Genomic DNA, 13,021 nt, shown 5'->3' with positions numbered 1-13,021 from the left:
AACGGAAAGGGAGCGGTAAGACGCACATTGAAAACAAAGCATGGCACATGGTCATGTTTGTGCTATGATTTAATGCACTGGATTACGAAAAAGAAGCACAGGGAAATCGCGTGCTGAGAAGACCGATAAACATACAGTGCGACGCTACTTGAGAATATTGAATTGTCCAAGAATTTAGAAAACAAGAAAACATTGAATCGTCGCGACGGCACATCACAGTCAACGTAGGCGTCGAAGTCTTTATAACGAAATTATTTTTCAACAGTTCTAATAGCGTCCATGCAACAATGGTTGCTAGAGTACTGTGAAATGCTCATATGTTGCGGCCTAAAGCTCACGGCACGGAGCCAAACTCGCTTACAGCGAAAATGAAACATTGTGCGCGGACATGCATGCAGACGTGCAGTCGGTCGCTGCGAACCCGTGCGATCGTTGCATTAATTTGAGGCTTCATTCTGTTATGCCCCATTTGGTTATACAGACAGCCCACTATAAGAACATATTTAACATAGTTTACTCTCAGCGTTTGCCTACTGTACACGAAAGAGACCGGTTCGGGAGACTCATCGCTGCGATCACGCGCAGTGGCGTTCACTGTACGTATTCGGTAAAGAGATTCTGTGCTTTCAGTTTGCCCAAGTATATTATATCGACAGTCAGAAACCCCCCGTGTTTTGAGAGTACCTGCATGAATGTCCTGGAGGGCTGCCGCGTGCTGTTTTTATTGAGCGCTGCAAGCGAAACCTATGAGGAGCGCGCCCCGTGATCCCTCATACTGCGCTAGGGAGGCGCTTCCGACAGATGGCGACTCCCTAACTTCTTGCCCCAAATACTCTCTCGCATATGCCGTTACGATGCACACCCACATAGTTTTTTGACCCATGCTCGGCGGAAATGAAAGCAGCTGCTAGCGAAAGCCCGCGCCTCGTCGCCGCAAACGTGACAACCTTGGGCGCGATTCTAGGTAGCGTGAACTGCTGCACTATCCCATTTTTTTCGCTATCTTCATCCGCTGAGAGACACTGCTTGTACCACGCTGACAATAGTTGCCGCTGTTCATCGCACACAATGGTACGTATTTATTCTGAGACAGCCTGTAGTAGCGGGAATGATATGGTGTTCGCAATGGGAAAACCGCATTAGCACAGTTACACAGTGGTGGCTTCGATGGATCCGGCCACGGGATCACCGCGAGAATACGCTGCGAAACCCTCATTATGCCGTAATCTGGGCTGCTTCATGTTCACATGATAGCAAGGCGTAAAGAGTTACTTCACCGAGGGTTGCCTTCAAGGTCGTTACATTCGCGGCCTTCGTAAGTACCGTATCGGGGCTGTGGCTAAAATACGCCAAACTTCATTATGCTGCAGAAATTTGCAGTGGCAAGTTTTTTTTTTTCGTCTATGGACTTCGTGATGATGTCCAACGATGACTCTTAAGTCTTGCATTGGATGAAACCAGTATTTCTTGGTTGGGGTATTCATGAAATTGTCAGTTGCTTGTCAAATTATTGCCTAAAGTCACATTAATAAATCTAGCAATCCTGATTAAGTTACTCAGTTACCATACGCTCCCATTATTAAACAAATTTAAAACACATATTCGGAATTACCCTGTATTAGTTTGTATAGATTACTCTGTATTGTGCTGACAATGAACATATACATATTCAGAAACAACGAAGTATTTTTTTTCTCCAAATGGGTAGACGATTGTGTTTCCGTTGCTGAAAGCGAGCCAAAGCAGGGGCCTGCAACCTTGCCAAGCTGTTCTGCTGACTGCGTTTTCTGCAGGTCTTCTGCATCATGTACGGCTTGGCATGATTCATATAATAATGCTATAATATTATCCCAATGATACACGAGGGTTAATCACGAAGTCTTTGCATGTATGTGTTATTAGCCAAAATAAGGCACGTACAGGTAATTACACATATAACTTCTGTACTATGTACTTTACAATATTTTTCCACATAGTCCCTGACAGCCGTATGTCCCCGACATATGTCCCATCACAGCACTACACTGAGATGACCCTGCGGTAGAATGCGACGTCCACGGCCTCCCCCGAACGCTCATTGTCATGCAAGCCTTCACGGCCTTTTGCAAACTGGCAACACCAACACCTCACACTTCTAAAAGCGAGAAACCTTTCCCCATACGGGGGCTCCATTTCCCTGCTGATTTTGATGGGCGTTCGTCGTAGGCTCCTTAGGAAACAAATCACACTTCGTTGCTCGTACACCATTCACGTGTGAAGCATAGCGGCCATCTTCAGTAATCGGCAGCAGCGCCGTGCCTCGGAGTTACCGGCAGATAAGATCAGGGTGGTTCATGAAAGGTCCACCGCTGGGAATGGATATGTGGACTTCACACTTAGCGCCATAATTTGGCTAAAAATATCGGGGGAAAGACTATCTGATGCACCCTCATATGATTACAATTATATGCGCTTTAGGATGAATTTTACCAGTACCAGAACTATATATATATATATATATATATATATATATATATATATATATATATATATATATATATATATATAGTGCTCATTGTCTTGGCTCTTCCCTATAAGAACTACGGTAAGGCGGTGAAGGGGAACCATCCTGGCAGCTGAAGGTGATGAGAGAATGAGAAGATTGTGAGACTGCTTTAGGCAGCTACCGTGGACTCTCTCGTGACCAAGAGAGGGCTTGTACGAGAACGGCTTGACCGACTTGAAATATGTGAAGGGAGAGCATCAATCGATGTGGTATGAGTCCTGATACGTGGCAAAAAACTCCGCAGTGAGGACAGGGGAGTGGATCGGTAGGTAGAGTGAGGCGAATGAGCCAAAGGCAAAGGTCTGCAAATGCTGATCGTTGTCACGCTGAACATTCTGGAGTTCTTAGGTATCAGACGTGAATGAGTGGGCCAGCTGACGGTGTTCTTCGGCATTCTGGGAGACTTCAGCAACCGGACTCAAGTCGGAGGCGTGTGGGCGGTACGGTACAGTCAGGTGAAGAGTGGAGGATGGTTCGTGGCCATATAAAAATTTTTAAAAAATAGTGAAAAGTTTGGCGTTGATGGTGTCGTGGTATTACATCCGTTCCTCACAAAGGAGAGAATGAAGCCGGTGTAAACCGTAATTTCCGTCTTTCGAACTACGTAATATACTCATCTTCACGAACTCAGAACCCTAGCCGAACTATGTTATTCGTCAGACGCAATCTACCTTCCTGTCTTCCCTTCTCCTCGGACTCTGATGTGCCGGAGTTAGATGCCTGTAAAGTTCAGTTTAAAAGCTGCTAGTGACCATTGTTTGCGTTTACATGCAACCAGCATTGCCCATTCCTGAGTAAACTTTCATGCATTTCTTTCAAAGGATTAAAGGACCAGTCCTATTCTGCGGGGACTTCAATGCTCATAACGTTACCTGGGGCAGTAGCCACACTAATGGAAGAGGCAGGTCTTTAGAAAAGGCTATAGACTCATGCGGCCTTGCTGTGCTCATTGATGGATCCCTAACCTTTTTAAGAGGCTGCATTTACGCTATTTGTCTTGATATTACTATAGCGTACCCTGACCTTACGCGTGGTAATAAATGGTTCACAAATTATGAGACACGGGGTAGTCACCACTATCCAATTCACATAGCGCACCTCCTTATGCATTCAGTAAGATCTCCCAGAGTAACTAAGCTTACTAATTGGCAACTATTTCGAGAATATAATTATGTGGTACTGAACCAAGTAAATCACCCGGACAGATTCATGCCATCGGTACTAAGAAATTACTCTAGGGCTACGCGATACACAACTGCTCCGGAGGGACAAAACAGTGTCGACGCAGACTATGAACGACACCGAGCCGTTAGACGGAAAGCAGAGCGATGGTTTCGTCGTTATGGACGGCTTGAAGATTATCAAGAAAGTCAAGCTGTTAACAGGTAATCTAACCGGAACATGCAAAAACTGGGACAGCAACGGTGGCGTTAGCTCTGTACGTCACTTACCCCCTTCACTCCCTTGGAGAAAATTTGGAGATTATTAAACGCCCTTGGCCACCCGATATCCCTATGTATTCCCTTCAAAAGCCTTGCTACAGCTCTTGGGGTACTTGAACGCGAAATTTCAAACGGGTTCTGCGCAACCCTAGTAAATTTCGCAAATCCTGCATCAATTCAAGATCAATCTATCTTTTCGTTGCAGCAACAGATTGAAAATGCTTGTAATTTACCTCATACCCTGTTGGATATTCTGTTCTCTCTAAAATAACTGTAGCACGCTCTCTCGAAGACACGCCAAAGAACAGCGGCTGGTCCTAACGTTACGCAAAATAGAAGTGGGGCGTGCAGACAAGACACAAGAGTAGAGAAGTGGACAACACGAACGCCACTCTCTACTCCAATTCTCCACTTCTCTACTCTTGTGTCCGGTCTGCACGCCCCACTTCTATTTTGCATAATGAATCCTTACCAACTAGCTTAACTTTCTGTCGTTCTATGGTCCTAACAATATCTCTTATACCTTGATAAACCTTGGCCCAACAGGCACGTCCACTTTCCTACACGTCTTCAACAAGATGTGGGAGGAAGCACATGCTCCTATGAGTTGGAAGATCGCTAATTTATTCCCATTGATAAAACCTGGCAAAACGCCAGTGTCTCTTGACTCCTTCCGTCATGTTAGTTTAACGAGCAGTGTTTCAAAGGTGATAAAAAAGACGATTTATATTAGACTTCAGTGGTGGATATAATCCAGCAGTTGACTACCAGATTAAATGGCTGGCTTCAGAAAGCGGAGATGAACAATGGACTGCATCTTTGATTTGGTAACGTTTGGTAACGCCCACGAGATTAGCTGTGGGAACATTGCTGTTGCTGTGTTTATTGATATTAAGAAAGCCTTTGACTCGGTTAGTCACCTCCACTTTCTGCTTGGACTCGCAACTCTCGGAGTGCATGGCCGAGACCTCAAATGCATCGCTAACTTCTTGAAAGACAGAAAGATATATATAAATGCAAATGACGGCCAAAGTGACGAATACATCATAAATAAAGGAGTTCCGTAAGGAAATCTATAAAGTCCACTTCTCTTCAATGGAGCAATAGCAAGTTTACCAGCAGTACTTCTAAGAGACATAAACATATCTGTGTATGCTTATGACATTTGCATATGGACATCGAACAAGTCTCTAGAAGTTGTCGAGCATCGGTTGCAGGAATCTTTGAACGCAATAGGTGATTACTTAAGAGAATGGGGCATGACGATATCTTATGCCAAATCATAGGTTCTGCCTTTCACAAGAAAAAAAGGTTAGAAATTTTGCTCTTTCAGCAGATCGCCATGAGATCGAGCTGGTTCAGATACATCGTTTTCTCGGCGTGAATTCAGACCACCACCTTCGATGGACTCATTTGATTGCCCGGGAGGACCAAATTAGTTGTGTTATAAATGTTCTCCGCAGAATCCCAGGAACGAAGTGGGGTGGAACAACTGCATACCTGCTTCACGTCCACTCAGCACTTGTGCGTCAGAGAATTGCTTACTGCGCCCCTATACTGCACTAATCCTCTGCGACGTCCCTCCATCGGCTGCACCTATTGCAGGCTTGGAGTTTACGAGTGTGCCGAGGAGTCCCGCAAGCTACGTCCAGTCAAATCACTATTGCAGAAGCGGGGGGAACCGCATTTCACGGTAATTGTGGGAGCCTGGAAACATGCCGACGTCTCTTCAGAATTTCTACCCAGCATTCTGCACACCCCCTTCTCTCTCTGATAGAGACCCGTCCGGGTGCACAAATACACGCCTTGTTTCAAGAGTATAAATCACGACTCCCACGATCACCTTTTTGGCCCTCTGACCTCCGACCCACCATGGCTTCTGCAAGCGCCGAAAACAGAAACGTCAATCGAAGGCCTTAAACATAGAAGTGACGTTTCCACGTAATCAGCAAAACAATTGGCATTACATCACCTATTTGACAAGTGCCAGGAATCTATTCACGTCTACACGGATGGTTCTGTAATCAAAGAACGTGTTACTGCAGCTTATGGTATACCATCCTTAGAGGTAGAGTACGCTTGTCGACTAGGACACACGTCGTCATTAATATTAGCGGAATTAGAGGCAATTCTCCAAGCAGCTCATTTTAGCGAAAGATATGAGACACCAGCAAAGTGGGTAATTTGCACGGACTCATTATTGGCGTTAGCAAGTCTTGAAAATATTGATAGCAGCCAACTACACGCGCGAATAACATACGCAGCACTGAACAGTTTAACTCAGGCTAATGAAAGGAAACCGGAAGTGATATCACGGTGGGTCCCGGGCTATGCTGGTATAGCAGGCAACAAACTAGCGGACTCATTAGCAAAATCTGCCTATAAGGATGCAGAAGTCCAACTCATCCCTTTATCACCAATGGACACACGGATATTGAGAGTACTAAAGAAACAGTTGTGTATGTCAACATGGTTTAATGAAAACACTAAGGAATCAATCCTTGCAGCAGAACTGATAGTTGGCGAGTTGGTACGAATCCATAGTAAAATATTGAGCGCGCACAATTGACAAGCACAAAGGGAAGGGGAACACACGAGCGCTTACTCACAACTGTTTTATTTTCGGAAAGATACAGAACATATATACCCCATCTATCAGTGCTTAGCATGTGCAACAAAAGTGGCCAGTAAAACAGAAACAGATTAAAAACAGATAAGAAGGTTCAACCAGTACTTAAAAAGCAAAATCATTTTCAGTGTTTGCACCCGATGGTTGGTTTATACATTTTTAGCGCACTTTTTGATATGAAATGTTTCTGTGATTTCACGTGTTAGTTTGCTTTTATCTGAAAACAAAAGGTCAGTGAAAAAAAATACCGGATCACAATGGCATATATTACAGTGGTTCGACAAGTGCGAATGGTTTTCTTTACCGAGAGAACGTACGTAAATGACATGATATGAAGGAGGCTAGCTGCCGAGCAGCTGCCGCAGGGAGTTCAGCTATTTTCGAGCGTCGGGCTACAATTATCCAGCGATTGCCAGCAGCAGAGCACGGATGTACTCCACATAGGTCAATTCCAACGCGGTCAAAAGGTCGGGCAGGACATGGTAAGGGCTGCAGCGGACAAGGCGTATGGCGAAACGTGTTCCGTTAACATTTCAAGAAGGCACGGAATGTATTTACTAAGTACAAATAAATTATAAATTTTCAGGTAGCAAAGCCACGATCTGATTTGGAGGCACGCGTAGTGGGGGAATCCGGAATAATTCGGATTACTTGGGGTTCTTTAACGTGCACCTAAATTTAACTACACCGGGGTTCGAGGGTTCGCCCCCATCGTAGTGTGGCCGCTGTAGTTCGGATTTGATCCCGCGTCCTCGTATTTAACAGCCCAAAAGGAGAAAATTATACATTCCACGCCAATGATAGTGTCGGTGGAGACGCTGACACTTTTAAGACGCGGAACGTCTTCGCCACATCTTAAAAGGCATTGGGCCCGTCGCGTTCAACGCCTTAATCGTGCAAAATCCGGCTTCTGTCCAAGACATCCCTTCAACGTGTCAACGCCTCGGCGAGCTGCAGTCTGTTCGTCCTCCACATGACAGCCGCAATCCTCAGGTTCCCCATTCTCCAGATCTACGTGCTCTTATCCGCACCATCATCCGCGAAGAGCTTCAACTACAAGACCTAAGGCATCCACCTGCTGCCTGCGCCCCGACCCCCACCTTCGACTTGCGCGAGGTCGTAAAGCAGGAGTTGACAGCGATGACTACACCCACGACGCATCTTGCTCCGGTAGCGCGCTCAACACCTACTTACGCGGATGTTGTTTTGCTACCCACCCCTACCGTGACTTCCGTGCCTACTGGCGTTTCCTATGACCATTTGGCTTCGATGGGAACCAGAGCACTTGCTGCGCCATCGTACTCTCAGTGGCGTCCACCTCCCTCGTCCGGTTTGCGTTTGCTCTGGTATACGCGGCCATATATCTCGCTTCTGCCGCCGTCGCCAGCAGGATGAAAGACGAGGCTATGCTGAGCACGAAAGAGACCGCACTCGCCAATCAGACGACTACTATCCCGGATCGTACTCGTTCCCTCAACAGCGTTCTCAGTCTCTTCCAGCTGCTCCCAATCTGCCTTATAGTTCCCGTTCGGCCAGACGTCGTTCTCCATCGCCTTACCGGCGCTCTACATCGCCGCTTCACCCCACTTCCCATTTTGCCCACCAGCACTCGGAAATCTAACTGTTGCAGTTTATTGAGGGGAAACTGCTTCTTATTGGTCTTCAGCATGTTCGCCCGGCCAACATGCTTTCTGTGACTGTCGAAGGTGTTCCCGCGTCAGCTCTCATCGATACCGGTGCCGCCGTTTCTGTCCTTCGGAGTGATCTGTGTTCCCGGCTCCGTAAAGTAAAAACGCCTTATCTTGGACCTATTTTGCGTGGTGCTAATCATGCATTCATTCACCCCGACGGCCAGTGTACTGCTCGTGTTCTCATTGACGGCATACGCCACCACATCGAGTTTATCATCCTTCCAACATGTATCCATGAACATAACACAAATAAATGCAAACATTGCGTGTCTCCTGCCGCTCTACCCCTTCTGATCCGCCCCCCTATTCTATTAATGGTACTGTCCTGTCGGTTGTTAGCTCTTATAAGTACCTTGGCCTGCATATTACTAGCAATCTTTCCTGGAACATGCATGTTGAATATATCACTAACAATGCTAACCGAACATTAGGTTATCTAAGACGTAACTTTGCATCCGCTCCGACCTCACTAAAGCTTACCATGTTCAAAACGCTCGTCCGTCCAAAATTAGAATATGCGTGTGCCATATGGGACCCTGCTCATTCCAATCTCATTAATTCACTTGAAAGCATTCAGAACCGTGCAGTGCGCTTTATCCTCTCTAATTATTCACGTCATTCTAGCGTAACATCCATGAAAAAAACATTAGATCTACCTGACCTTTCACTACGTCGCAAGCATTCTCGCCTTTGTCTTTTTCATAAAATATACTACCTCAATCCTTTCCTGAAAGAAAATCTCTTCACCAGACCCAGTTACATTTCCTCTCGCATCGATCATCAACACAAAGTTGAAGTGCCAACTTGCCGCACTAATTTATACCATTCATCATTTTTTCCAAGAACCGCCACTGCATGGAACCGCCTTCCCGCCTCCTTAGTCACCATTTGTGACAGTACCAATTTCAAGCTTGCTGTTCAAAGTGTCTTATAGTTCCTTCACGATTTTTTGTTAATTTTCTTTCGTTCTGCAAATAATAATGTACCCTACCACTCCTTTCTGTTGTGCCTGCCGGCCTTGAAAGTATGTACAATAAATAAATAAATAAATAAATAAATATACTGGGTTGGGACTTCCTACATTCTGCTTCAGCCGTCATTTCATGTAGAGAGGAAGTTGTCCACATCACGGATACAGAGCTTGAACCTGTTGCGGACTCTTCACTTTCATTCGTGAACTTGGCCATCGCTGCAGACTACGTCTTGCGTCCTGGTCACGAAGACGTTGTAGCCGTAACGTCCAGTCAGATCGCCGATGGAGACGCCCTAGTCGCCCCGTCTTCCCGCTGTACTTCTCGCGGAATTCCCATTGCCACCTGTCTCGTCCGGTTTTCACGCGGCCGCGCCCTTCTGTCTGCTTGCAACACGACCCCAGATCCTGTGATGCTGCCCAAAGGGATGACTGTGGCAACCCTCGCCGACACTCAACCTATCTCTATAGTCATGCTTTGCCCTTCTTCATCGCCAGCACCAACCTCAGGTTTGGATGATTCTTTCCCTCCTCCAGCCGTTCTTGACTCTGACCTTACAGCCGCGCAGTCCGAAGCCATAATGGTGGTCTTGGCAAAACACAAAGCCTGTTTCGATAGCTGTTCCCCTGTGTTGAGCCAAACTTAACGTGAATTTAACGTGATGCCTTTTGGCCTTTGTAATGTTCCTGCCACATTTGAGCGCATGATAGACAACGTAATTCGTGGTAGAAAATGGAAGACATACGTCTGTTATCTGGACGATATTGTCATATCTTCGTCTGACTTCAGCCAACATCTTCATCGATTAGACGAAGTTCTCAAGTGCCTTGCGAATGATGGTCTCCAGATCAATACAAAAAATGCAAATTTGCAAGCAAGACGATAAAAGTATTGGGTCACGTCGTCTGAAAAGATGGCATCCAGCCTGACCCCGAAAAGATTAGTGCCGTTCTCCAGTTTCCTCGCCCCCAGCAAGAGAAAGATCTACGTAGTTTCCTCGGCTTGGCGTCATATTTTCGTAGATTTATACGCAACTTCGGAGCAATAGCAGCTCCTCTACACAAGCTACTGGTTACCGGTGCCTCTTTCACGTGGACTAGCGACTGCGAGTCGGCTTTTCAAGCTCTTAAGCGGTATCTCACTTCCGGACCAGTGCTTCGCCACTTCGATAATCGAGCCCCCACCATACTCCATACTGACGCAAGCGCACAAGGTATTGGCGCTGTACTTCTGCAACGTAATACAGCATCTGAAGAGCAAGTCATAGCATATGCCAGCCGAACACTTTCTCCAGCTGAGCGGAACTACACCATTACACAGCAAGAGTGCCTGGCTGTCGTTTGGTCGATTAACAAATTTCGCCCATATCTTTGCCGCCGCCACTTCACCATCGTCACCAACCATCATGCTCTGTGTTGGCTGTCATCAATGATAAACATGTCAGAACACTTATGACGCTGGATACTGCGCTTGCAGGAATATGACTTCACTATAACGTACAAGTCTGGAAAACGCCATCATGATGCAGACGCATTCTCTTGCTGCCCTCTCTCACTCTCTCCCGGTAACGCGCCGTCGTCTTCCCTACCACGTCGTTCCGCTGCTACGCCTGCCTCACCAACCCAACTCTCGATAACGCCCCTGGACCAAGTTACGCTTTCATCACGCTCTGATTCGTCTCGCTTCAGCGGGCCGACTCCTACTGTCGAGCTTTCATGGATCACCTTAGTGGGTTCGCCGAACCACCCAACAGCCGCTTGCGACGCCAACTTCGACAATCCCGCCTTCAAGGTGGTGTGCTACACCGCTACGTTTACCACCCAACAGGTCACCGGTGGGTACCAGTTCTACCTCGCTGCCTTCGCTTGCGGGTATTAGAGGTATTCACGACGACGTATCGGCTGGCCACTTAGGCTTCCACAAGACTTACGACCACATAAAGACCCGCTGCTTCTGGCCTGGCCTATCCACAACGGTGGACAAATACATTGCCTCTTGTGCGTCATGTCAGCACCGCAAACGCTCGACATCGCCTCCTGCTGGTTTACTACGACCTCTCCCTTGCCCGGACGCACCTTTTGAACTTGTTGGCATTGATTTATATGGTCCCTTGCCGTTGACACCCTCCAGTCATCGCTGGATTGTCACTTCGGTCGACCATTTAACAAGATATGCCGAGACTGCCCCTCTGCGATCCGGCACCGCTTCTGAGCTCGCCGAATTTTTCTTGCGCGCCATCGTCTTGCGCCACGGGGCCTCGCGTTCTTCTCAGTGACCGTGGCAAGGCGTTCATTTCACGAGTTCTTGAGGAAGTTCTTCAGGCCACTAATATACCGTCCACAAATCTACTTCTACTTATCATCCGCAAACCAATGGCCTTACTGAGCGCTTCCACCGTACGCTGTCTGACATGATTTCCATGAACATCCGTCCTGACCACACGGACTGGGATAAAATTCTTCCTTTTGTGACATTCGCATATAATACTGCTATTCAACGGACTACCGGCTACAGCCCTTTCTTCCTTGTGTATGGACGATCTCCTTCCACCATATTCGACAGAGAACTCTTTTTCGCACCTTCTTCGCCTAACGCGTCGCTTCCAGAAGATTTTGCTGCCCGAGTTGCACATTGCCGTCAAGTCGCCCGGCAAAGCACAGAAGCTACCCAAGCTGAGCGCAAGCGTTATTGCGACGACAAACGCCGTGACCTACGTTTTCACCCTGGAGACCAAGTCCTAATTTGGATTCCAGTCCGCACCTCAGGCTTCTGTGAGAAGTTCCTTCCACTCTACATTGGCCCATACACCGTTGTGCAGCAAACATCTGCAGTGAACTATCTCGTCCGCCCAGTACACTCTGTCACTGACCGGCGCTGCCGGAATGCCGAAATTGTTCACGTCTCGCGGATGAAGCCCTTCACTCCCCGTTTAGATAATCTCTAATCTGCGGCCAGGCTGGCCACTTCCATGACGGGGGGAAGTTAGTGTAAGCAATATTAACGTACTTCGTCGTTTTCATTTGTACATAGCCATCATCAGCTTCCCTGTTCTTCTACTTCTTCGCGCGTGAGCTGGGGGCGTTGCCTTTTTGGGAATAAAACAGCGCTGGACAACTTGATCGGTCTTGGTATTACAATATATATATATATATATATATATATCTATATATATATATATATATATATATATATATATATATATATATATATGTGTGTGTGTGTGTGTGTGTGTGTGTGTGTGTGTGTGTGTGTGTACCAGAAGAAAAAAACCGAGGACCTCGATTTTTTATGAGTGGTATAATAAGAAGCCAACAGAGACACGAAGGACAGCATAGGAGAAATTACTTGTACCTATCATTTGAAGTAAACAAATTATAAATAATTCGAACGAAAGTGGATGAAAGGAACAGGCCGCTGGTGCGACTCGAACCCACGTGTATGCATTACGCATGTGGCGCTCTTACTAATTGAGCTACCCTGGCGCCGTTTTGCCATCGAGTTTGCGGTGTATTTCTCTGTGCCTACTAGAACTTGCTTGTGAGTGGTGGCGCTGGCTAACACTTCCAGGGTTAGTTATAGTAGACAAAAATAAGTGCCCCAGAAACTGGGTGGAAAAATGGCGCCGCGGTAGCTCAATCGGTAAGAAAAATTGCACGCGTTATGTGTAGACGTGGGTTCGTATCCTACGTGCGGACTGTTTCTTTTTCATTCATTTTCATTGCCATTGATTTGTCATTTATATA

At 46.6% G+C, this 13,021-nt stretch overlaps 1 protein-coding gene across 1 annotated transcript in view; it reads left to right on the top strand.

Annotated features, from left to right (window-relative positions):
- Nucleotides 1–1,013: 1,013 nt before the first annotated feature.
- LOC142577871 (cytochrome P450 2C20-like) overlaps nt 1,014–13,021 on the top strand; it is a 29,794-nt gene continuing 17,786 nt past the window's right edge. The window contains exon 1 of the mRNA XM_075687303.1: nt 1,014–1,071. Coding sequence (XP_075543418.1) covers nt 1,069–1,071 — 3 coding nt within the window. The 5' untranslated portion in view covers nt 1,014–1,068. The remainder of the gene's footprint in view (nt 1,072–13,021) is intronic.

This window comes from Dermacentor variabilis, chromosome 4 (assembly GCF_050947875.1).
Source record: "Dermacentor variabilis isolate Ectoservices chromosome 4, ASM5094787v1, whole genome shotgun sequence".
Lineage (NCBI taxonomy): Eukaryota > Metazoa > Arthropoda > Arachnida > Ixodida > Ixodidae > Dermacentor > Dermacentor variabilis.
The sequence above is the reverse complement of the archived record's forward strand: the minus strand, read 5'-3'. Positions and strand labels throughout refer to the sequence as shown.